Genomic DNA, 27,308 nt, shown 5'->3' on the forward strand with positions numbered 1-27,308 from the left:
AACTGAGATGGATAGAAAAGTTGAGGATTAACTGCTCTGGAAATGAAAAGAATGATTTCTAAAGACATGCTTTAACTTTTCAAAGAGGCATCATATCTCCATTTTTATTTTATTTTCTCCTATTTTTAATCTTATGAGAGAGAGGGTGAGAGCACAGAGCATGTGAGCAGTGGGGAGGGGCAGAGGGAGGCTCCACACCCAGTGCGGAGCCTGATGGGAGGCTGAATCCCATAACCCTGGAATCATGACCTGAGGCAAAATTAAGAGTTGGATACTCAACCGACCAAGCCACCGAGGCACCCCAGTATCTGCATTTTTAAAAGCAATTTCATAAGGTTAAGAAGGGAAGATGTAGTCGTTATGGTTGAAGAAAAGAAAGCAAAGAGGTTAGCATTTCTTCTTTGCCTATACTTGTCTGCTTTAAGTTGCCTAGATGAGTTAAAGTTTACGATTTAAAGAAGCTTTGCTGCACATAAGTGCCCAAATCCACCCCCAGCTCATCCTACTCTAATGCACTTCTACCTGTAACAAAATAGGAGAAGCAAAAGGAACACAGGCCCTCTGGGCTATTTTAATACTTCTGAGGTGCTGGTAACACCCAGAAAATCAGGAATTCCTTTCCAAAATCTATGTTGATTTAATGACTTTACATCCTTTTCTTCAGAAGCTATTCCTCTTCCCTTGCATCCTTTAAAGCACATGGTTCTTAAACCTGGCTGCACATCAGAATCACCTAGGGAGCTTTAAAAATGCCAACTGCAAGCCAATTGAATCTGAATTTCTGCGTGAAGAGATCCAGCATAGGTAAGGACACCTATTTACCTATGCTTTTAAAACACCCCAGGTGATTTTGGTATGTTCCAGGCCTGAGATCCAATTAGAGCCATGGCTCTTTGGTTCTTAAAGCTTTTGGTTCTTAAAGTAATGTAACCCTTAGACAGATAGCAATCAACATCCTAGGAAACTTGTTAGAAATACAAATTCAGGAGGCCTTTCCCTCTTACTGAATCAGAAACTCAGGGTAATGGGGTCTAAAAATCTGTGTTTTAACAAGGTTCCAGGTGATGTCAATGCAAGCTAAAATTTGAGAACCACTGACTCAAAGTGGGTGTTTTTGAAAATTTAACGTGTATTTGAACTATCTTGTCCAAATGTAAATTCTGACTCAGTATGTTTGGAATGCTGCTTGAGACTGTGAGTTTCTAACAAGCTCCCTGAGCATGCTACCAATCTACTGACCACACTTTCAGCAGCAAAGTGTCAGGATACAGCTTTCTTTCTATGGAATTATCCAGGTACATTATATAGGAAAACAGTTATACCTCAGTTAGTCACAAGTTTATACACAGATTAGACTTTTCATGGTAAGTTTACATTTTCTTTTAATACAATCTGGTGAATGTGCACATTAGCTCTAACGGTCCTGAATAAAATATTTTTAGGTTTTGGTCCAACATTTTCTGTTTTCAAAGTTCTTCATGAAATCATTGGTTTCCTAGGATTCTGCCTATAAGAATATTCCTAGAATTAAGTTTTTCTACTCCTGCAAAACAGTCCAAATGTATTTCTATTCCCTTTGTCTTATCTGCCAAAATCTTTCCTTTTATTTCCAAACCCAATTTCTATAGCAGCCTCTGACCAGCATCCCCATTCTGAGTCCTATAATTAAATTCTTATCTCTAGATTTTAATTGTACATGTAATAGTATAAATCTAATTATGTCCAAGAGTGAGTTATACAACATTCAGGTAAGTATGGTCTGTCAGGGATGACTGGGTGCCTCAAGCAGTTAAGTCTCTCACTCTTGATTTTGGCTCAGGTCATTATCTCAGGGCTGGTTGTGAGATCTAGCCCAGAATTGGCTAGGTGCTGGGTGTGGAGACTGCTTAAGACTCTCTCTCTTTCTCTCTGTCCCTCCCCCCTTCAAAAAAAAATAATACAGTTTGTCAGAATGCTGGTTTTGTTGCATTTTTTTTTACCACAATACCCAGGATTCGTTGTCTCACTGCTTCAAAGAATGAAGAGGTGGACACTAAATGAGCAGCAGGCAAAAGTTTATTAGAATATAAGATTAGAAAGGAAGAATAGAAGGAAAGCTCTTGTATAGAGTACATTTGAAAGTGAATGCCCAAAGACTATAGGCAAGGGTCCTTGTTTTATAAGGTTCTGGTCAGCCCTCCCCCCTCCATTTCCCCTTGTTCCTTCTCAGTTTCTATTCTTATTGGCTTGATAGTTCTACATGCTCGGTTGTCCATTTCTGATTGGCTCGTTTCCATTGTATGAGGGGTGGTCTATGGCCATACTTAAGTCTTCTGTCAAATTCCAGAGGGGAAACCTGAGGAGTAGGTGGTGTCTGTTACATTCTTAAGAGGAACCTCATGACTGAGGGGACTTCCTGTGGTTAGACACTCCCAGCATTGTTCCAAAATAGGTGTTTTTCCCCATCCAGGGACCTCAGGCCCTAATCTTTCCCTCTGCCTACACAATCCTATCTTCCATCATAGTTTCCCTGAGATCACACAGGGAATTTGCAGTTACTGAATACTATTCTGATAGAGCCTCCCTTGCTTATTTCTGCCTTACCTTGTTTGGTTTACAATAGAACTAAGAAGGAACACACAGTCAATTCAAGTTTGGACACAATCAAATGTGACACATGTTTTTTGTATTTAGAATAAATCCTCTTGAATATATGAAATAATTAATTTTAAGAGACTTTTATTGTGAAGTATAAAATATTCAGAAATGATTAAAAAATTTTTCAGTTACAGTATTAATTTAATAATCTTTCCAAGAGAAAGCACCACATTAAAAAATGACATTCATAACAAACAATCTGAAACGCTATGATAAAATAATTAATAGTAATTACAACAGCAAATCATGAAATTCAGAAATTTCTAACCATAGATCTAAATCAGGGGTCTCAAACTCAGATGTGTTCAGGGCTAAGTAGGAAACACAAAGTAGTGAAGTAACCTTATATAAGGAGTCTATAGGCTGTGGCAAACTAGGGAATGCATGCCCAGTTGAAAGACTTCAAATTACAACAATTTTAAAACATTATGCACACTGAATAAAACAGCTGTGGGCCAAGCTGCCTGAATACCAATACTGTCAGTTTGCAACTGTGGCCTAAATGAATTTCTAGTAGTTTATATACCAATTCTCAAAATGGCAGACTGCACTTTTTAAAATATATATGTTGTCTATAAATGTATGTATGTATATATATATAGTGTGTGTGTGTGTGTGTGTGTGTGTGTTTTCTACACAGATATATGAAGCTTGAGTCACTATTTTGGGATGTATGGATAAAAAAAACTTTAGGATAAGGTATTTTGCACCTTGAATTAATCAATTTAGGAAGTTGCATGGATATATTCTTTAAAACATCTGCTTAAGAGATGAAATTTTTAAAATACCTCCTTTCACATTTGGGAAAAATTAGTTATGCCTAAGAGTTAATTAAAATGAAATGAAATTTCATTCTTTTACCAATAGAAAGTTATATACCACAGTACATTACTGCTTAGTAAGAAATATTTAGGTGAAAAATAAATTTCTAAATTTATTTAGTAATAAATTACTAAAGCCATAGTTCAGAAAGCACTCAATCATATTGCCTCACTATATATGAAGAAAATCCTTGTAATTCAGTTAACAATAAATTTTACTTTATCTTTAAAGGGTATTTTGTTTAAAAATTTTAGTATACTTTATATTTTCAGTTAAAAGTAAAGGTTCTAATCTGAAGATATAACATTGCTAAAGACCAAATGGCTGTAACCAAGTTGGTTTGGTTTCCTATGCCAAAGCAGTTTCACAGAACTTACGATTTTGTATACCATTAATGACTTCACATTAGTGACTTTTAAATAGCTTTAAAAAGCTAAGGTGATGGGAACATTAGAGTTACAAAATATTTTAAAAGGCTATGAAGGCACATTATAATTCAAATATCCTTGCTACACTAGGAATACATATTTTAAAATAATCCACAGACAACACAGATTTCAAACAAATAGAACTCAAGTACATTTATTCCAAACCTTGATATAATACTCAAAAATATTTTCTACTTTTTTCAAACATTTTAGATCTTAGCTTGAGAAGCTTAACATAAAACGAAAGCACAGCACCAAATCTAGCCATACAATCTTCCCCTTAAAAAAGTTAGTAGTTACTATAACTTTTCTGTAAAATAAACTCATATGGAACAAATCAATTTCATATATGGCCTTTAATTTCTGAAATTAAAAGCCAAAGCTGTTTAAGTGTATCTAACTAAAGTTAGATATTTAGGAAACCCAGAGTAGGTATACAAGAAAATGTTAAGACACAGTATCAAGTAATGCAGTAAGTCTTTCATTATTTCCATTTTTGATGAACTGACACTTTTTAAGAAGGGGAAATAGGTTTGGCATTGTTTTCTAACCTAGTATTTGGCAAAGTCTCAAAGTACAGCCAAGTCATATGCATCTTATTTGCATTCCCACATTTGTTTTAATTATTAAAACCACTTATGTATGACGCCATTAGGAATTTTTTAGAATTCAAAGTTAACACTGCGTTTTACACACCATGAAGTATTTCCATGGCAGAGATTAAATTGAAAATAAGATTATAAATTCACTATGAATCATAAAAAGAAAGAAACATGTTCTCAAATCAAGTCAATAGTAGAACTATCACATAAGGGTATACAATACAGGCTGATGTTATTATAAACTTAGTTTGATTTAGCAGTTCTTTAAAAACCAATAGGACTTCAATGAATAAATTTATTTTAATTAATAAATTATTCACAATTAAAAAGTTAAAGTTTTCATAAATAGCAACAACAGACTAGACATTGAGTATATGGGATTCCCACAAAACAATAACAAAATATTTCAACATTATTTCATCCAAATATTGGTTTAAAATTATTTAAATGTATTTAAAGATTGTTAATGACTGATTTATATGAGTTCCAGACTAAATTAATACAAATTAGATATTTAGTGCTGTCCGCTTGTTCTTCACATCATCAAAGGATGAAACTCCTTTTGTAAACAATATGATGGCCATACTGGTTATATACAGTGATCCAATTAGTTAGCATATTTATGGAGGAAGCGTTCAAATGCATCATAGATGGCACGTCTAAATTAAATATGAAAGAAGAACTATAAGTGATGAGCAAAAAAGGAAGACAGTACTTTTATTGTTAGTTATTTCCAAAATTACCTGTGGCTTGCAACCTGACTTCCTCTCCAAATAGGTCTGAAAGAGGCAGGTATCTGAGGATAGGTGTTTGGGTCCATGTAACTTCACCACTACTAGAAAACCTCAAATGTGCTTTCAACTGATGATGAATTCGAACTTATATAATATCTATGTATTTATATACTATGTATGTGAAAAATATAATGTATATATGTAAGTCACTTTTTGAAAATTAATTGGCTACACTAAACTTTTCATAATGTAGTATTCAATTTATTTCATAAATTAAGATAAGGATATTTTTTGTCCAGAAAAACACATGTACCTAGCAACTGAACTTAAAAGCAAAAGCCTTAAAAAAAAAAAAAAAAGAAAAGAAAAAGAAAAAGCCTTAGTTTCCTATAGTACTTTCACAAGGTATTTTAATTGGACATTTAAGGTGACATCTAAAAGTTGAAGTAAATGAGTGACAACATACAAAATTACTTCTTGGATTAAAAAGAGCTAAAACATGTCAAACATATAGTACACACAATTCTTCTATTATATAGCTATAAAGCTGGCAGTTTTGTTTTGTTTTTTTAATGGTTTTATTTATTTTTGAGAGAGAAAGAGAGAGAGAGAGTGAGCAGGGGAGAGGCAGAGAGAGAGGGACACATAGAAACCAAAGCAGGCTCCAGGCTCCAAGCTATCAGCACAGAGCCTGACGCGGGGCTCGAACCCATGAACTGTTGAGATCATGACCTGAGCTGAAGTCGGATGCTTAACTGACTGAGCCACCCAGACAGCCCTGCAGCTGGCAGTTTTGAAACATATCATGCACAAGGTACTAAGCACTTTATGTGAACTAATACACTTAACCATTAATGATAAATATATTCCAATGATAACCTTTTGCCATTAAATCTAAATAGAAGTAGAAATAATAAAGGCTGTAAAATACTAGAGATATAGAATCAAAGGTTTTTGTAAGTTCTAATAAATACTGGAGTCACATAAGGTTATTAGCATTAAAACCAATATTTCACTTCTCACTTAAGATTCCATATTCACTTGCTACGGAAAAACATTGCTCAATTATTCCACAGATACTTATGCCATCTTGAGAGAAGAAAAGAGTGGAGTGAAAAACTCATAATGAACCAAAGCAAATTTTACAAACTGTGTTCCTCCCTATACCCTAAAATACCTGGCTATTAATATTTGAAGAGTGTAAAAACACACAATAAAATATGCCTATCATACAACTTCTCCAGTTCTTTAGAAGAAACAAGAAGAGGATGAGATAGGTAAGAATACCACAAGGTGAGAACTGAGTGGGGCAGGAAAAAAAGGAAAGTGGACTAAAACGTACAATAAAAATACCCAATCCTCTAAGTTTTTTGAGGCAAAAAATTACAAAACCAAATAAATAGATATTAGACCAATCATCTTACCTGAAGAGTCCTTGTTTAAAAAGATAAGCACTAATATGACCCCCTTCTAGATACCGGATTTCACAACCGGGCCAGATTTCTTGTAGACTTCGAACTCCTGTTCGTGGAATGTAGGCATCTTCTTTGGCTTGAACCACTATAATGAGGCTTGGGTCAACTGGAACTAGGTATGGAATTTTAAAAGATGCAACATACATACTTTTAAAAAGTTCTAAGATTTTTATATAAATACTATCATATTAGAAAATAAAACATACTTGATAGTACAGTAAGTCAAGTTGGTCAAATTACAACTTTTTGATTAAGTTAAAAATCAACTATAATATTACATAATATAATATTCATCTCTAATACAATGAGATGAACATTCTAAATAAGGTATGAAATCCCATATATTTTTAGTTAACTATTAAGATGGATTTTTTTTTAAGTTTACTCATTTATTTTTTAGGAGAGAGTGAGTGCACACGAGTGCACACTAGCAGGGCAGGGACTCAGAGAGAGAGAGAGAGAGGGAGAGAGAGAATCCCAAGCAGGCCCCATGCTGTCAGCGCAGAGCCCGATGTAGGGCTTGCACAAACTGTGAGATCATGACTTGAGCCGAAATCAAGAGCTGGATGCTTAACCAACTGAGCCACCCAGGCACCCCTAATTAGATGGATTTAGATTTTCATGGATAAAATATGATATATTTAAATAATCAACTTACCTGTAAAAATACATTTTGGAGCCAACAATAAACATACTCTTGAAAATATGAAATTATTTTGTAAACATCCTTAAAATGTAAAGCATCCTTAAAAATATTTCACAAATATTTACACATCAGCAAACATTCTCCATTTCATATAAAATTGGTACCTGAGAAATTTGCCACATGAGTACATTCATCCATGACTCCTTTCATGAATATTAAAGATTCTTTCTGAAGATTGTTTCTTCTTTGTTCTTTACTGAGTAGGTGATATGACTGAGGGCCACAGCTTGTATAACTACTTTTATTGGGTGAAAGTGTTTGATTGAAGCACTCCATCTTAGAGGTATCTTGCAACAAGAGTCCTTCTGATGTGGCACTGATAGATGTTTTATTAGATTGATGGTAGTCACTAGGTTTTTGGGATACAACTTGGTCTGTCATATCTAAATTTAAAGTTCTAGACACCAGATTAAGGTTAGTTAGCTTGTCTGCACCAATAGGGAAACGTTTCACAAACTCTTGTCCCATTTTGAAAGAATCTGTCTGAATATACAAAAGACATCATTTAGTATAAAATACATTTTATTTAACAACCTTGTTAAAATAAAAAGAAAACACAAATGTCCATCAATGAATAAATAAACAAAATGTGCTATAGACATACAATGGACTATCATTTAGTCTTAAAAGGGAACAAAATTCTGATACATACGACAATGGATGAACTTTGAAGACATTACACTAAATGAATAAGCCAGAAACAAAGAACAAATACTGTATGATTTTAAGTTTTATGAGGTACCTAGAGTAGTCAAATTTATAGAGACAGAAAATAGAGTGGGGATTGCCAGGGGCTGGAAGGAGTGGGTAATGAAGAGTTACTGTTCAATGGGTACAGAGCTTCAGTTCAGTAAAATGAAAAAGTTCTGGAGATGGATGGTGGTGATGGACAGAGGTGATGGCTGCACAACAATGTGAATGCATTTATTAACACCATTGAGCTGTACACTTAAAAATGGTTGAAATAGTAAATTTTATGTTGCATATATTTGACAACTTAAAAAATAACAGAGAAAAAAGAGATTTCAGAATTTATCTGAGGACTAAGATAAGTGACTTATACTATATTGCTTAATATTTCCTATTAAACAATAAAGGGTATCATTTAGTCTGCATCACGTTTTTATTGCCAAAGTTTTGAAATTCATGATCTGCCTTAATCTTAGAACTTCCAAAAGCCTTATGAGTGTATCCTGGCAATAATACATCAGCTACCTCAAATCCCTTTCTTAGGCTGAACTAAGAAGAATTAAAAATTATCAAGGAAAAAATATTACCTATTAAAATCTCAAAAGGATGTACTAAGTTTAAGGACTTGTAAGTACAATGTAATTTAAGTAAAAATAAACGTTGTTAAATACTAAAGACAAAGTCAAAAGAAAAAACGATGACAGCCTGGGAAAATATATTTGCAACTTATATGACAAAGAGCTAACTGCTTTAATTTATTAAAAGCTAGAAATGAATATAAAGTCCCAAACCACAATAGAAAAAGTGAGCAAAGGATATGCACATAAAGGTCACAGAAAATGAAATATAAATTACCCTTAAACTTATAAACATGTTCAATTTCACTTAAAATTAAGTAAATTAAGTAAAAACAATACCAATTTTCACCATTAGGTTGACAAAAAAAAAAAAATGAAACCCGTAAGTTTGCTAACACACTGAATTTGTGAAATTATGGGAAAACAGATACACATGTTCCTGCTGGTAGTAAAAATTGAAACAACTAGAATTAGACAAAATCTAACCACATTACAAATGGAACAACATTTCTAGGAATTTACACTTGTGAAATTTATTCATGGCAGCAGTGTTTGTTACTAGTGAAAAATGAGAAACAACATTAATACCCATCAACAGGGAACTAGTTAATGAATCATGGTATGTCCATCCATATAGTCTCATGCAGCAGTAAAAAAGAAAAAGGAAACATTTGTGTATAGTCCATAAAAAAAGGTAAGAAAAAAGGTCATATTTCTATTGGTTTGAAAAATTCCTTGAAACATTAATAAATAGTGGGTTATTTGTTGAGGGAGATAGGACCTAGACAAATTGGGAGTACGGGTAGGAACTGTTTCATTATATGCCTTTTTATACTTTTTGATGCTTGAACATTTGACCTACAAGCTATTTAAAAAATTAAAGAATGAAAAATTGATTGAAGGCAGGAAAAAAATCCAACAACTTGGTTAACAGAAAAAATCACTAGAGTCATCTGGACCAAAGAACTGTACACCTAAAAACATTGAGAAATGTAAGATCAAGCACCCCAGAATTACTCAGAGGGGTACACCAACAACTTTAACTGCTTTTGATTAGAAAAACATAGTTTTTATAACAAAAAAGGAAGCCATCTTGACATTCCCTGAATATGTATTGCTGTGAACAAGTTCTGAGACAAAAAGAGTTGTATACAACCACCAAGAGTCAGAGACATAAAAAAAGTGCTGGGTAAGACTACACTGCTGTTTCAGACAACCAAAATTTTTGACATCCCTTTAAAAAGATGCATATTGAGTTTTATCATAAGTTCTCAAATATAGGCATTTTTTTATTATATGTATGGGGGAACACAAGGAACTAACTAGCAGGTAGAGATATTTTGTTACAAAGTTCTTAGGTTCTTAGGCAAGTAAATACCCTTTGAGGTTATGCAAGATAGATTTCCTTTACAAGAGTGAGATTTATAGTGATGTAATCATAAATAAAAAGTCCTAATTGATAGTATAGATGTTTTTTCTTTCTGAGATTTCTTGAGATCCTTGGTAACTTCCAAACTGAATGTATAAAATTTAAAAATTCATAAAAAGAAAAAAACCATGAAAGGAATTGGTCACCTTAGGAGACTAAGAGGGAACCAATTCATTATCTTGAAAACTAGTAAATTAAGAGGAAGATATCAAGCATTTATCCTGCCTTTTATATATGAACTGAGCCAAATAATAGGTAACCAATAAGTGCCTTTTTATACAAGTGTTCAAATTAATAAATAAAAAAGAAATGACAGATTTAGAATATCAGCATTTTGCAGTCCTCCACTAATAGACATAGGCATTAAACATCAATAGAGGCTTACACCACAAAATAGAGACAACCGGACATTATGCGCTTCCGACACTCCTACCAAAGAAATAAAAACTGAGTTTAATCAAGCCTCTAGACCCAGCTGCCAACTTTCAGGCAATATAGAGCATGAGTGAACATGCTAAACTATACCATGAGAATGCAATAAAAAATATCTAGTTGGTGAGAAACTCTAAAGGTAAATAGTCTAAATTCTTCAACAGATAAATTATAAGGAAAAGGAAAGGAATGGAAGGGAACTTACAGATTAAAAGACACAGAAAAGCACATCAAAAAAAAGAATTGTAGTGTATAAGGATACATATTTGGACAATAAAATTATTTTAAAAACAGAAGGAAGTAATTACTATAAAAATAAGGGTAATGATTAGCAGTGCGGGGAGAAGAGCTTTTTAATTAGGACACATGGGAGTGGTTTCTGTGTTGGGTGGTTAATTTCTATTCTTGACCTATTACAAACAGGTTTTCTGTTTAATAAATGTTGTAAGCCATACATTTGCTTTGCACGATTTTTTATATCTATATTTTCTTTTATTTATTTTTAAAATGTTTATTTATTTTCGAGAGAGAGAGAGAGTGAGTGCAAGCAGGGGAGGGGCAGAGAGAGAGATGGAGAGAGAGAATCCCAAGCAGGCTGTTAGCATGGAGCCTGACGTGGGGCTTGATGTCACAACTGTGAGATCATGACCTGAGCTGAAATCAAGAGTCAGAGGCTTAACTGAGCCACCCAGGTGCCCCTATTTATATTTTATTTTAAAATGAAGAATCTTAAAAAGTAAAAAACAGTACTGCCTTTTAACAGATTTGCGATTCTTTTTAAAAATTGAAAACGTGAAACACAATCAACTTTTGCCCCCCTCCAATGTTATGCAGAAATTAAAAATACTTACTCCACAATATTCAAGCATGTGAATAATTTCTTCTTCATAAACTGTCTGTGTATAATACTGCTTTTCCAGCTCCCTCCAATTAATCGATTTACTTAGCACACCCTGAAATAACAAACTAAATTAAGATCAAACCACACTATCAAGCATTTTGTCCAATAATTTTATTATTAATGTGCAGAAAAGAGTAAACATAGCAGGCTTGAGATTTCCTATCTTTAGAAAGCTCTACTTGCAATGTTGGCCCTTGATTAGAGTCTGGGAACTGGACTAATAAACAGTTCTTTGCCCCAATATATATCTTTCTAAATGATAAAGTGATAAATGATAAATCATTGTGACAAACAGTGTAGTTTCTGCTGAACACATACTTTCCCTCTGGAGTTTTGGTACATGAGGCAGAGACTGCCTAAATGATTGACCCCTGATAAAAACCCTGGACTCCCAGGCTCAATCAACCTTCACTGATGGACATTTTGTACATAGTGTCATAACGCATTGCTAGAGGAATTAAACACAGCCTGTGAGCTTCCAGTGGAAGGTTGTGCTTGATTTCCTCCGGACTTTGCCTCATGTGCCTTTTCCCTTTGCTAATTCTGTATTGTATCCTTTTGATGTAATAAGTCTTAGTTCTGAGTAATACTAGGTGGTACGTCCTGTGATTTCTTCTAGAGAACCACCAAACCTGGAGGGGGTTTTAGGAACCCCCAAAACAATTACCTTTCATTACATATAGCTATTTAAGTATTAATTGCAATTAAATTACCGTAGTGAAGACTCCAGATGCTGTGGACCAAGACAGGCATGGGATCAATGGCATGGGCTTAGGCCAGTTGGATACTGCTAAGGAAGCCATCTGAAATATGTTTAACAGTCAGAGAGCTTCTGTTTAAATTTCTACTCATTACAATGAAAACTGTTTACTATGAAGGAAGTAGTCTGGTAAGACTTCATTTACTATGAAGAAAGTAGTAATTGGTAAGATAAGACATGAACACAAAATCTCTAAATACTTGGGAGTGCCTGGCTGGCTCAGTTGGTAGAGCATGTGACTCTTGATCTCAGGGTTGTAAGTTTGAGCCCCACATTGGGTAAAGAGATTACTTAAAAATAAAATCTTAAAAAATCTCTAAATACTCATGAGAATGTCTAGTAACCTTGTGAAACCCAAATCATAAGTTCAACAACAACATATAACTTCTCCCTTAGAAAGTAATAAAGTACATTGGAAAATTTTAAGTAATCTCAAGATCTTCCACAGAGAACTAGTTTCTACTGGGTAAATATAGAGCAAACATGCTGAAATGTAGACGCTAGGCAGGAGGATAATCACACTCCATACTTAAGTGACCTGCTCAGTGGCAACAAAATCACAACTATAAAATCTCAGACCTTTGAGGCTGACTGTAAAAAGGCTGGTGAACTACAAAGCAAATTATATAACTTATATAATGTAATGTGTGTGTTTAGAGAAAGGAAAAGTTATTTTTTGGCTAGGGGAATCAGAGAAGGCTTCATGAAATGGCTGTCCTTTAGGGAAAATGAAAGATGGGGTCTTGTCTTCTATATAAAGAAGACAACATGATCAAAGGCAAGATGGTGAAAAAGTGCAAAGTCTGCTAGGAAAACAGCCAATATAACTTACTTTGGCTGGTCAATAGGGCATATATGGTGAATGGGGTGAGGGAGATAGGTAGGCTGGAAAGACTGAATAGCAACAGATGAGAGGTCCCTTTTGCTCTGTATATAATGGGAAATTAATAAAGAGGCCTGAACAAAAGAGTGGCAATGTCAAAGAAGTGATTCAAGGAAGCTAAAATGATAGCACTTCCTAAGATTGATTAGAAAGAGTAAGATCTGAGGTAGGAAACCAACCAGTATAGGCAGTAGTTCAGGTGAAAGTTCTAAGATCCTAATCTAGGTCATAACAATGCAAACATTACTAGGTAGGGAAAAGAAATAATTTTCCACCCTTCAATTTCACTAATAATATTTTTGAATTTTAGCCAGTTTTTAAACTTAATTTTATAATTCAAGTTACTTACAGAAAACTATATATATTTTGTTGTTGTTTCTTTTAAAATGTATGGAGTGACTAATATGTTCAGGAAACAATTAGAGCATATCAATAGCCCTTACTGAACCTACTGCTTCATGGAGAAAAACTGCTAAACAAGTAATCACAATGCAGTGAAATAAGTACTAATAAGAGATGAAGTACAGTCTAGGGTTTAGGCTGGGAGTGGAGGAACTTCTCATAGGAAGTAAGCTCTAGACTGGAACCAGAAGGGCAAACTGTTATTTGGTTAGGTGAAAAGGCATGAGAAGGCACTAGGAGAATGCTAGCACCCAGCATATCTAAAGCCCACTAGAATAGCAAGCCTTTGGCAGGTTTTAAGCAGGAGAGAGCAGAGATGAGATTTAGGAAAATCACTCTAGTTATGGTGTGGAGAAAAACTAAGAAGTTTAATGAAAGAAAAGACTAGAGAAAGAGAAACAATTAGGAGGCTGTTTCAGTATATTCTAGAAGACAAAGGTATAACAGGTACCTCTTTATCACTGGGGACAGCAATAAGAGATAAATGAAAAGTATTTTCTACATTTGCTATCTTCACCAATTTAACAGCAAAGTAAGTCACTTATATTTGAGATATGAAAAGTTAAATTTTATAAAAATTAACTTTTAATACAATATTAAATTAAATTCAATACCTGAGCTATGACTATGAAGTACAATCACTGTCTATATAAATCATACCAAAAAAATCATTATAATGGGAAAAGTTTAAAACCTGTTCCTGCTTTTGCCAAGACTAAAATTAATTCTACATCTTAAGTACATTTTTAAAATAACTACATTCTCTAGATCTTACAAACATAATCACAATTAAGTATCAGTTGAAATTAAAAGGCTTACATGTCCTCCCATGGATATTCCGGTCATTCCTAGAGGTCCATAACCCTCTCTCTCTAGCCAGTGCAAGAGAGCTGCAGATTCTAAAACAAGAGCTCCTCCCATCACAAAAAGGTCAGACACGTTTTTTAGGCTGGACCTTCTAGCCTCACAAGACAAAAGAGAAAATTATTTATGTATTTACATTTTAATTTATGCAAAATTACAACAGGCAGCCAGACTTCATGTTTTTCTTTTAAAGGACCAGATAGCTAATGGAACAAACTGATGGAATTAAGAGTGCTAACATTATTCTACATATTAATCAGCTAATACTTATTTTTTTAAAAGTTATATCTGCTTTTTATTGAAATTCAATTAACTACTTTGAAGCCCAGGAAATATATTTATTTGATAGCACTTAAACAAACTGTTAAAAAAAATTCGTGGTTGTCCCATATGAATTTACACAGGGGTAAATTATTACAATAGAACTTAAAGCATAAAAATTTTAAAAGCAATGTAAAAGAATTTAACCTAATACGAGGCTCATGTATTACCAAAATCTTAAATATGTTGCTTATTTTCAAAAAATACACAATTTATGAATATAATCAACTGGAAAATTTTTTATTTTTTAAATAGTAGTGTAATTAACATACAATGTTATATCAGTTTCGGCTGTATAACATGGTGATTTGACAGTTTTATACATTACTCAATGCTCACCATGGCAACTGCAATCACCATATGTCACTATATAAATGTTATTAAAATACTGACTATATGCCCTATGCTTTACTTTTAATAATTAAAAGTTGGTTGAAAAAGTAATTTTTCATAAAAATACATGTTTTTTTATTAACTTAAATAGGGGTGTCTGGAGGGCTAAGTCAGTTGTGTGTCACTCTTGATTTTGGCTCAGGTCATGATCCCAGGGTGGTAGGATCCACTCCAAGTATGGAGCCTACTTGGGATTCTCTCTCTCACCCCCTCCCCTGCTCTCTCTAAAATAAAAACAAAACCAATTCAACTAGAATTTTCTGTCTTTAGAAACCAATTTTACATGTAAGTACATTTCCTTATTAGAAGCATTTAAATCTTTTTAGATTCCAAACCATTCTTACATAGGCATACTTCATCTTATTGCACTTTGGATTGCACTGCATTTCTTACAAATTGAAGGTTTATGGGGTGCCTGGGTGCCTTAGTCAGTTAAGTGTCCGACTCCTGATTTCAGCTCAGGTCATGATCTCACAGTTTGTGAGACTGAGCCCTGTGTGAGCCCTGAGATTCTCTCTTTCCATCTATCTCTGCTCCCACCCCGCTTGTACATGCACATGTACATAAATAAATGAACATTAAAAAAAGAACAAATTGAAGGTTTATGGCAACCCTGTTATCGATTAAGTCTACGGATGCTACTTTTCCAAAAGCATTTGCTAACTTCATGTCTCTGTCACAATTTAGTAATTTTCATACTATCGAGAAACCTTTTCATTGTATTTGTTATGGTGATCTGTGATGTTACTGTTGTAATTGTTCTGGGGCACCATGGAACTGCACGCATATAAGATGGCAAATTTAATGGATAAATGTTATGTGTGTTCTGACAGCTCCACTGACCAGCTGTTCTCCACCTCTCTCCCTCTCTCCCACCTTCCTGTTCCCTAAGATATAAAAATCTTGAAAGTAGGCCAGTTGATAACCCTACAATGGCCTCTGTGTTCAAGTAAAAAGAGGAGTCACACATTTCTCACTTTAAGTCAAAAGCTAAAAATGATCAAGCTTAGTGAGGAAGGGATGTCAAAAGCGGATAGGCCAAAAGCTAGGCCTCTTGCAGCAAACAGTTAGCCAAGTTGTGAATGCAAAGTAAAAGTTCTTGAAGGAAATTAAAAGTGCTACTCCAGCGACCACACAAAATAGAAAGCAAAATAGAAAGCAAAAGGTTTTCAATTTTGGAGAAGACTGGTCTGGATAGAAATCAAACCAGCCACAACATTGCCTGAAGCCAAAGCCTATTACAGAGAAAAGCCCTACCTCTCTTCAATTCTATGAAGGCTGAAAGAGGTAAAGAAGATGCAGAAGAACAGTTTGAAGCTAGAAGTTAGTTCATGCGGTTTAAGGAAGGAGGCCATCTCTATAACATAAAAGTGCAAGAAGGTAAAGCAGCAACTACTGATATGGAAGCTGCAGTAAGTTATCCAGAAGATCTAGTGAAGATAACTAACAAAGGCAGCTACAAATAAACAACAGATTTTCAATGATGAAAAACAGCATTCTGTTGGAAGAAGATGCCATCTAGGACTTTCATAGCTAGAGAAGAGATGACAATGGCTAGCTTCAAAGGAGGGGTTGACTCTTGTTAGGGGCTAATGCAGCTGGTGAAATATCTCCAAGGTATGCCTATTTAGTGGTAAAAAAGAATACTATCTTAGTATTGAAGTGTCCAAGTTAGAATCTGTTTTCAAATTTTAGTTCATATAAAGACATACATGATTGGCCACTGGATGAAACCTTGTCAAGGTGTACAAATTTCACTTTATCAATGGTTGTTTACTGTATATCTATGTAGGGTAATTATGCACAAAGAACTAGCAGCTGTAGGAATGCCAGTTGTGAAAAACACATTTCTGGCCCCCAAAGAGCTTATTTCCACTGTCCTACCACATCTCCTCAGAGCTCTAAGTCAGAATTTCTCTTTATGGAAACTATGCTATCCTCTGTCAAAATAGATCATAGATGTGCTTCCTCATAAAATAGCCCATGTATCCTTACATTTGTTTCTTATTCTCATTCCAATTTTCTATTGATGATCACGTAATTCCCCTGATTATGTATTTTGGCCTCGTACAGAAGTCTGAATTATCAAACTCACTTCAGTTTGCTCTTTTAATAGAAGTTACTAATGTAGGGTTCTGGGACAGTGGTTATTTATTTATAACAGTGGACCGAGTCTCACACTTTTGATGAAAACAAGCATAAGATGGCTTTTAAAAAGAGAGATAAAAATAAATTTACTATTTAAATTGCAAACCATCTCTTACAATGAATTATTTGAGAAAAATAAATATACTGGTGTATTATTATATTTCTTGGGTTTATGACACATGATAGGATATTTTATAGACATGATTCTCACAACAATTCTGTGTGGAAGAAATTATAGAGTATTCCCACCTTATAAATGAGGTAACAGATACTTAGACCAAGGTAATACAATTATTAAATGACAAATTACAATTGCAACCTATGTCTCTATGACTCCAAAGTCAACATCTTTCTGTTAAACCCATGCTGCCTCTAACTATAACTCAATAAACTCTTTTGGGTTTTTAACCACCAATAGAACAGAGTAAAAATGACACACTTAGTTCTGAATACAGAGCTTGGTTCCAGAGTAAGAATTCTTGAACTACTTAGCTTGGACATTAATTTTTCACATTTCACAAAGTTTATTCTAAACTATCCTTCATAGGATACAGGTTTGCTTCCAACCCACTCCAATTTCATCTATATCTCTTCCATGTCACGACCACATAGAACATGTGACCTCTAAATCTACCTCTCCAGGACTTTCCAACTCCCTACTTAACTTCTCCACCTGCAGTTCTAACAGACATCACACATTTAACACATGCAAGTCAGAACTTTTGATTTCTTACCAACAATATCCAATTTATCAATGAGTCTTATCATTTCAACTTCTAATTACCCATGAGAGCTTCTTTCCATCTCTACTGCCACTTCCTTAAAGTCACTTTTTTTTCCTCCTGCATTACTGCTATAGCTTCCTATTTGATTTTTCTGTTGCTACACTAGCCCGACTAAGCCAAAATAAGCTTTTAATAACACAAATCAGATCATTCCTCTCCTTAAAGTCCTCCAAAGGTTTCCCACTGCACTTATAGTAAAATTCAAAGCACATGGCTCTTCATAAATCTGACCCTTGCCTCCATTTCTGACCTTGTCTTATACTACTCTCCCATGCTTATATTAGGTTTTTCATTCTTCCTTCTCTGAGGCTGATCTTCCTCTGGGTTTTCACCTTGGTGGCTCCTTCTCATTATATCATGTCCTCAGATCTAACACTGCTCCAACCCTGCGCCCACCTCTATTATTCTTTACTTGGTTGCCCTGCTTTATTTTCTTCATAGCATTGATAAATATCCAAAATTACCTTATTTATTTTTATCTATCTCTCATCCTAGAATATAAGCTCTATGACAGTAAGGACCTTATCTTTTTGTTGTTATATTCCCAATGTTTTGAATCAAATATTTACTGAATGAATCAAAACCAAACATGACATAGCTTATGGAAATGCTTCATAGTTCATCATTTCTAAAAACCAAGAAGAGATTATCTTCAGATTACCTATACTATACATTGCAAGAATAAAAAGGAGTGGTTAATTTCACGAAGTAAGTAAATGTACTTTAAGAAGGAAAATGTTTTAACATTTCTTCAGTTAGTTTTATAAATAAAATATATCTTCCATCAGCCTATTAAAAACTTTAAGTTTATTTTGAGAGAGAGAGAGAGCAAGCATGAGTGGAGAAAGGACAGAGAGAAAGGGAGAGAGAATCCCAAGCAGGCTCTGCACCACCAGCATGGAGCCCAAGACAGGGCTCGAAACCACAAACCATGAGATCATGACCTAAGCTGAAATCAAAAGTAGGACACTTAACCAAATAAGCCACTCAGGTGCCCCTAAAATTAAAAAAAAATTTTTTTTAATATTTATTTTTGAGAGAGAAGAGAGAGACAGAGTGTGAGCATGGGAGGGGCAGAGAGAGAGGGAGACACAGAATCTGAAGCAGGATCCAGGCTCTGAGCTGTCAGCACAGAGCCCCATGTGGGGCTTGAACCCACAAACTGTGAGATCATGACCTGAGCCGAAGTCAGATGCTCAAATGATTGAGCCACCCAGGCACCCCTAAAATTTCTTATTTATCTCTTTATCAAACATTTTAAGTGCAAAAAGCTTAAGATAAAAATTTAACTCAACATGACTACTACAGTTTTAGAACTCTTCCCCAAATAACATTTGCATGTTAAACTTAGAAACGATTAACAAAAGACTAACAAAAATTTTAATACCACTGAAAATTTGGCATAAAGATTACAAAAACGAAGGTGATGTATACTTACATTTGGTCCTTGGGTTTCCTGCAGCCATTTAAGAATGTGGGTCAAAGAGAAAGTTTTAAAATAATTAAATACAGTTTGTGTCTCAAAACATATTTACTTAAGCAAAATAGTTACATTTGAACACAATTTATTACTGAAATAACTATTTTCTAATTATCTCAAATAGTCTGTTGAGGAGTTCTCAGGATTTTCAATGTGATTTTTTTCTTTTTTAAAACAGCTTTATTGATATTGCATACCACATAATTCACCCATTTTAAGTGCACAATTTAATGTGTTTAGTATATCCAAAGGGCTGTGCAATCTTCAACTTAATTTTAAAATTAAGGTTGTTTTTTTTTTTTTCATTTATATGTTGACTATATAAAATCTAGAAAATACAGAAAAGTATATTAGAAGAAAAACTACTTCATGTACAGACAACCATATTAATATTTTGGTGTATGTCCAGTATTTTTTCCTTACACACAGTTTTTAATGGATTTTCTGTTTTTAGGTTTTCTGCCTATCTATGTCGCACCAGAGTTTTGTATCCTATTTTTGCATTATACTTTTCATATGTTACTGTAAACTTTTTAACAATAACTAACCATTAAAATTTACTGAATGTCATTTACCAGGCACTGTTCTACACAGTATTAACTAGTTAATACTCTGAATAATCTAAGAGATTATTCCCATTTACCAATGAAAAATCTGAGGTACTAAAAGGTTAAATAACAGGTCCAAGGTCATACAGGTAGTAAATGGTAGAGCAATATACATAACCAATTGCACAATATTCTAATATTATGAACCACAAATTACTCAACCATTTTTCTATTGTGAGACATTTAAGCTATTTCTAATGCTTTACTATTATAAATAAAACTATATAAATCTCTTTTCAATCAACTTTCTCTTTTCTTTGTATTTTATCCTTAGAATAAATTTCCAAGAATCAAAATCACTGTCAAGGGACATAAGATTTTTTAATGCTCCTGATACATACAGTAGAAATGCTTTCCCCAAGGATTAAACCAATTTTCACAGCCATTAGTAATAAGAGTGCCTATTTTTTTTTTTTTTTTTTTTTTTTTTTTTACAATAGCCTCACAACTACTGGGTTTTATTTTTTAAATCTTTGGTAATGTTGCTTTAACTTTACATTTCTCTTATTACCAGCAACGTTGAACATTTCTTTTAAATTAAAAAAAAATTTTTTTTTACAGTTTATTTATTTTTGAGAGAGAAAGAGAGAGTACATGAATGGGGTAGGAACAGAAAGAGAGGGGAGAGAGAATCCCAAGCAGGCTCTGCAGGCTCTGTGCTGTTGGCACAGAGACCTATGTGGGGCTTGAACTCACGAATCGTGAGATCATGACCTGAGCCGAAACCAAGAGTCAGATGCTTAACCAACTGAGCCACCCAGGTGCCCCGAACATTTCTTTATATCTGTGCATCAGTTTCATTTCTTCTTCTGGGAATAGTCTGACGTCATCTTGAAAGTCAAGTTAAGAACTGTTCTAAACCTCAACTGATGACTTAAATGTAAATGAATTTAAAACATGAAGGTTTCCTTAATAGCAAACATTTGACTTAATAATATTAAAATCCAGCATAAGTTTTATAAGAAAAAAGTACAATTTATCTTCATTACACAGTGGAAGCACAATCCTTAACATTGGTTGTTTAAAGGCATAAAATAATTTTTCACTTCTTTTCATTCTTGCTTCTTAAATATTTTCTGAACTGACACTAAATTTAACTGGTTTAGAAAAGTTGGTTACTATCTATCATTCTTTTTGAAGACTAAATCTATAAATAAGAGAAAAGATTTCTAGGTATCACAAAAGGATATAATAAGGGTTTTCTAGCAACAAAGAAGCCATTCGGGCTTCTTTAATCATAGGACGAGCCATTAGTGTTCGTCGTCTCCAGTAATGCTAAGGAAAGAAAAGATGACATACTTAAAGAATGTAATAACCACATCTGTGTTACAAAGAGTATGTTAACAAATTAGGGATTAAGGCATCATAGAAAGTCTTACATGATCTCCTGTTCCAGCAAGATGAATGCATACAGGTTTATATTTGCTGTTCCACTCCTTAGGAACAATAAGTTGGAACCTATTTAAAATAAAACACATAAGTAGAATTCTCTTTAGAAGGTTTTCAATACAAACTTTTCAATTTGTAAATAATTAAATTATTTGGGAGAAGAGATCATTCAGAATTTTGACATTCAAATTATGATGAATAATTCATGTTTGCATAAAGGCAAATAAGATATTATAAATTTGCTATATTAGGATATTATATTAGGATATTAAAATATGCAGTACAATATAAACACAGAATTCATTGTAATCATTTTTACCTTATTCAGTATCACTTTATAAATGCATAATGAAATTTTCTTATTTTGTTGAAACATCAATATATATGAGTAAGTCTTAGAAACAACAACTCTCTACATAGCTCTGCTTTTTCTCCTTGCAGGAATAATGCTTGGTTGTACAAGCTGTTGATGTATCAGTAAAATACTTTATGTTATCTCTTTTGCTTTCCAACTTGGAGAAAAAGCAATCCATGCCAGATGCCAAAAAACAAAAAACAAAAAACAAAAAATTTTCCCTATGTGTCATCTTCTTATTATAGTAATTTGCTTTTCATTTAATGTTTTTTCCCTATAGGACTTTTACTTTAATTGTGGTAAAATACATGTAACATAAAATTTACCATTTTAACTATATTTAAGTTGTACAGTTCAGCAGCATTAAGTACATTTACATTGTTGGGGTGACACCTGGGTGGCTCAGTTAAGCTTCCGACTCTTGGTTTTGGCTGAAGTCATGATCTCATGGTTCGTGGGCTTGAGTCCCACATCAGGCTCTGCACTGCCGGCATGAAGCCTGCTTGGGATTCTCTCTCTCATCCTCTTTCTCTGCCCCTCCCCCACTCACTCTCTCAAAATTAATAAACTCAAAAAAAATTTTTTAAAAAGCATATTTACAGTGTCATGCAACAATCACCACCATCCATCTTCAGAACTTTATCTTCCTAAACTGGTTTACTTGCCTTTTTAATTTCCTTAGCAATTGATATTTTAGAATTATTATCTAGTATAATACTGCATTCTGTCAACTCAAGGTTTGACCTTAGGTAGCTGCATTCTCAGGCAACATAAACCTCAATTTTGAGCTTATTTTGCTTGTGCAGGGGACAATATCACTAGTTATCTATTATCAATAAATTGTTGAATAGAGAATACACACAAGTACATTAGGAGGGTTCAGTGGTTCTTTCTGTTTTGTGCTCATGGGAACTAACTCTTAATTTTTAATCTCTTCATCAAAACTGCCAATGTTAACAACTCTGCTTCATTTTGCATTCTCAGAACTGTCCTGCTTCTTGATATTTTGATGATTTGGGGTAAATAAAAACATTTAAAAATGCTTTCTGTGAAATGCTGGACATCTCTGCTATTATTTTTTTCCTTCTGTTTCATAGCATTCCATGTAGAGACTTCATTATTGGAGAATAGCTTTAAATTAATAAGAATATTTTATTACAGTAATAACTGACCACTCATCTAATAGAGGCTCACTAATTAGTCTGTCTGCTCATATTACAGTACCTTCTCACAAGAGTATTTTCCAGTGCCCGTGATGAATAGGTAGAGTTCATGTGAGCTCCTCAGCTACAGTTGATTGGGCCTGGGGTAGTACAAATTAGGGCAGTAAAGATTTGTTCTTTTGGTAGTCTGTAATTAGGACAGACTCTAGATTCTGTTGAGCTTTCAACATGAAGGCTCTGTGGAGCTGTGGTAGCTATTTTTTGTCACTGCATGAGAAGCAGAGAAAGATAAACTACCCACAGAGAAATGGCATGGGTCATAAAGCAGGGATAAGAGACCAGGAAGCATACAGGAAAGGGAGGTAGGGAAAGTATCTATATAGATCTTAATGGCTTCCCATTTTCAGCTTCCAAAATCTCTTTTTAAATACTGAGATAATTGACATATATTATTAGTTTCAAGTATATAATTTAATGATTTGATATATGTATGTATTGTGAAATGATCATCACAATAGTTAGCATCCATTACCACACATAGCTACAAAAATCCTTTTTCTTGTGATAAGAACTTTTAAGATCTACTGTCTTAGCAATTTTCAAATATACAATACAGTACTAACTACAGTCACCATGCTGTACATTATATCCTCAAGACTTATTTTATAACAAAGTTTGTACCTTTTGACCGCTTTCACCCAATTCACCCAGCCCCCACTCCCAACTCTGGCAACTACCAGTCTGTTCTTTGTATCTCTGAGTTCCAAGTTGTTGTCATCATTGTTTTAGATTCCACATATAAGTGAGAACATATGGTATCTGTCCTTGTCTGACTTATTTCACTTAGCATAATGTTCTCAAGGTCCATGTAGTTGCAAATGGGAGAATTTCCTTTTTTGTTGCTGTTGTTATTTAATTTACTTTGAAAAGAGAGGATGGAGGGGTAGAGACAGGGAGAGGGAGAGAGAGAATCCCAAGAAGGCTCTGTGCTGTCAGTGCAGAGCCCAACATGGGGCTCAATCCCACCAACCACGAGATCATGACCTGAGCCAAAATCAAGAGTCAGACACTTAACCGTTCAACCAACTGAGCCATGCACATGCCCCTGGAGAATTTCCTTCTTTCTTATGTCTGAATAATACTGCACTCCTTTTATATACCACTTCCTTATCCTTTCATCCACTGATGGACATTTAGGTTGGATCCATGTCTTGGCTATTGTAAATAATGCTGCAATGAACACGGGGGTGCAGATATTTTCTCAAATCAATGTTCTTGTTTCCCTCAAATATATACCCAGAAGTGGAGTTGCTGGATCATATATGGTAGTTCTATTTTTAATTTTTTTAAAAAAATTTTTAATGTTTATTTTCTTGAGAGAGAGACAGAGTATAAGCGGGGGAGAAGCAGAGAAAGGGAGCTGAAGTAGGCTCCAGGCTCTGAGCTGTTAGCATAGAGCCCGATGTGGGGCTCAAACTCATGAACTGTGAGATCACAACCTGAGGCAAAGTAGGATGCTTAACTGACTGAGCCACGCAGGTGCCCCGCCCTGTGTGTATTTTAAAAGAATGTGTATTCAGATGCTGTTGGATATAATATTTTGTGAATATCTAGGTTAAGTCCACTTGATCTAATGAGTAGTTTGAGTCCAATGTTTTCTTACTGATTTTCTGTCTGGATCATCTATCCATTGCTGCAAGTCAGGTATTAAAGCTCCCTACTGTTATTCTATTGCTGCCTTCAAGTTTGTTAATTTTTTTAAATATATATTTAGCTCCTATACTGGGTACATAAATATTTACAAATGTTATATCCTCTTGTTAGACTGATCCCTTTATCATTATATAATGACCTTCTTTACTCCTTATCCAGTGTTTGTTTTTAATGTTTATTTTTGAGAAAGAGGGAGGGAGGGGCAGAGAGAGGGGGGAACAAAGAATCTGAAGCAGGCTCTGTGCTGACAGCAGACAGCTCGATTCAGGGCTCAAACTCATGAACCATTAGATCATGACCTGAACCAAAGTCAGATGCTTAACTGACTGAGCCACCCAGGTGCCCCTCCAATCTTTGTCTTTTTTGTATGATATAATATAGCTATCTTCATTTTCTTTTGACTTTCATTTGCATGGAATATCTTTTTCCATACCTTTACTTTCAGTCTATGTATGTCCTTCATCTGAAGTGAATCTTTTTTTCTTAAACAGTTTTCTTTTAAAGCTTATTTATTTAAGTAATCTTTACACTCAATGTGGGGCTCGAACTCACAAACCCGAGATCAAGAGTTGAATGATCTTCCAACTGAGCCAGCTAGGTGCCCTGGAAGTGAGTCTTTTATAGGCAGCACATACTTGAGTCCTGTTTTTTCTTTTTTTTCAATCCATTCAGCCAGTCTAAGTCTTTGGATTAGAGAATTCAGTTGGTTTACATTTAAAGTGATTATTGACCATTATAAATTTATTATTGCCATTTTGTTTATTGTTTTCTGGCTGTTGTGTTATTCTTTTTATTATTTTATTATTCATTTGTTCCTTTCTTCTTTTTGTCTCTTTGTGATTTGATGATTTTCTGTAGTGGAATGCTTAGATTTCTTTCTCTTTGTCTTTTGTTTATCTAATAGGTTTTATCTTTGTGGTTCCATTAGGCTTATATAAATTATCTTATTTATAACAGTCTCTTTTCTATAGTTTTATTCTGCTTCACCCCACGTTTACCGGGAGCAATGCTAAATAATTATTGCAATTAATGCTAACCAATTAAAAATAGTATGCCATTGATATTATAATTGTAAGTAAAACATAACTTACTACTTTAAACTTTCTGAATAAAAATTCTTACCTTGCAATAACAGATTCAATTGGCATTATATCAGGCACATAGTGGGCCATGGGGGAAACAAAGTGTCCATCTAGGATCTTACAGTCTGACTGCTCTTCAATCTAAAAGAAAAGCAAGACCAAAATGTATACATACATATAGACTAAGGTCTATCATGCATGTTTTAATATAAAAAAGTTCCATTCAATTAAAAATGTTTTCACTGACTACCATGTATTCTTTTGCCCCAGTCAGTTTTCTGAAGGCATGGCTCCTCACACACATTTCTTTTCCTTTTACATCCTTTACTACAGGCTAGTTGGAAAAGTAAACTATAAATAAACTGCATTTGTACAAAAGCATGAAATAAGTCAATAAAATACTAGTTGGAAGAATTCAAAAATATCAAAGTAAACATAAGAACAATTTACAAAGAAACTGTAAAAATAATTTACCACAATCAAATAAGGGTTGACTTGATGTTTAAGCAATCCATTGAGACAATGAGTCATATAAACATTAAATAAGGAGAAATGTATGTTTATATTTATAGCAAAGGCATTTGCTAATGTCTGACACCTAAACTTTCCCTTCATCAGTTATTTTTTATAAATAAAAAATCTTTATCAGGTCAGTAATCAAAATTAAATTAGCAGTAAAGCACCACATATTTTCATTAAAATTGTAAACAAAAAATTTTATCTGTGGATACCATATATAACCATCTTATTTTAAAACAAAAATTCTAGCCAGTAATGTCTTATTAAATAATCCACATTTTGTTTTGCATGTGACTTAAAATGCTACTTTATCATGAAGTAAGTTTTAATAAGTTATAACATTATTTTCAATCCTTTATTGGGTTTTATAAGTCTATCTTTTTCCCCCCACTCGTTTAAAAGGTTTTTTTTTGGTTTTTGGCTTCCAAGTTTTTATTTAAATTCTAGCTAGTTAACATACAGTGCAATATTAGTTTCAGATGTAGAATTTAGTGGTTCATCACTTAACATCAAATACCCAGTGCACATCACAGCAAGTGCCCTCCTTAATCCCCATCACCTGTTTAACCCATTCCTCCATCTGCCTCCCCTCTGGTAGCCATCAATTTGTTTTCTATAGTTAAGAGTCTGTTTCTTGGTTTGCCTCCCTCTCTCTCTTTTTTCCCCTTTGGTTCATTTGTTTCTTAAATTCCACATATGAGTGAAATCACACAGTATTTTTTTCACTGAGCTTAATACTAACTCCATCCACGTCATTGCGAATGGCAAGATTTCATTCTTTTTTTATGGTTGAGTAATATTCCAGTGTGTGTGTGTGTGTGTGTGTGTGTGTGTGTGTGTGTGTGTGTATACACTACATCTTCTTCATCCATTCATCAGGTGATGGCCACTTGGGCTGTCTCCATAATCTGGCTATTGTAGATAATGCTTATTAGCCTACCTTTCATTTATACCAGTATCATGCTGTTTGATCATGCTGCAGCTTTATAATATCTATTGACAAATGACT

General features: G+C 34.1%; 1 protein-coding gene across 4 annotated transcripts in view; it reads right to left on the reverse strand.

The window, feature by feature from the left end:
- Positions 1–3,208: 3,208 nt before the first annotated feature.
- Positions 3,209–27,308, reverse strand: part of ABHD18 (abhydrolase domain containing 18) — a 50,165-nt gene continuing 26,065 nt past the window's right edge. For 2 of the 4 annotated variants that reach the window (XM_047855396.1, XM_047855395.1), the window contains exons 4-13: positions 25,821–25,921; positions 21,458–21,536; positions 21,269–21,353; positions 19,429–19,456; positions 14,299–14,437; positions 12,148–12,237; positions 11,385–11,486; positions 7,509–7,887; positions 6,648–6,810; positions 3,209–5,148 (exon numbers count right to left, since the gene is read on the reverse strand). In XM_047855396.1, the coding sequence (XP_047711352.1) occupies positions 5,097–5,148; positions 6,648–6,810; positions 7,509–7,887; positions 11,385–11,486; positions 12,148–12,237; positions 14,299–14,437; positions 19,429–19,456; positions 21,269–21,353; positions 21,458–21,536; positions 25,821–25,921 (1,218 nt within the window). In that variant the 3' untranslated portion in view covers positions 3,209–5,096. Of the gene's footprint in view, positions 5,149–6,647; positions 6,811–7,508; positions 7,888–11,384; positions 11,487–12,147; positions 12,238–14,298; positions 14,443–19,428; positions 19,457–21,268; positions 21,354–21,457; positions 21,537–25,820; positions 25,922–27,308 lie in introns of those variants that run through there. The other 2 variants (XM_047855397.1, XM_047855398.1) reach the window with 2 other exon arrangements.

This window comes from Prionailurus viverrinus, chromosome B1 (assembly GCF_022837055.1).
Source record: "Prionailurus viverrinus isolate Anna chromosome B1, UM_Priviv_1.0, whole genome shotgun sequence".
Lineage (NCBI taxonomy): Eukaryota > Metazoa > Chordata > Mammalia > Carnivora > Felidae > Prionailurus > Prionailurus viverrinus.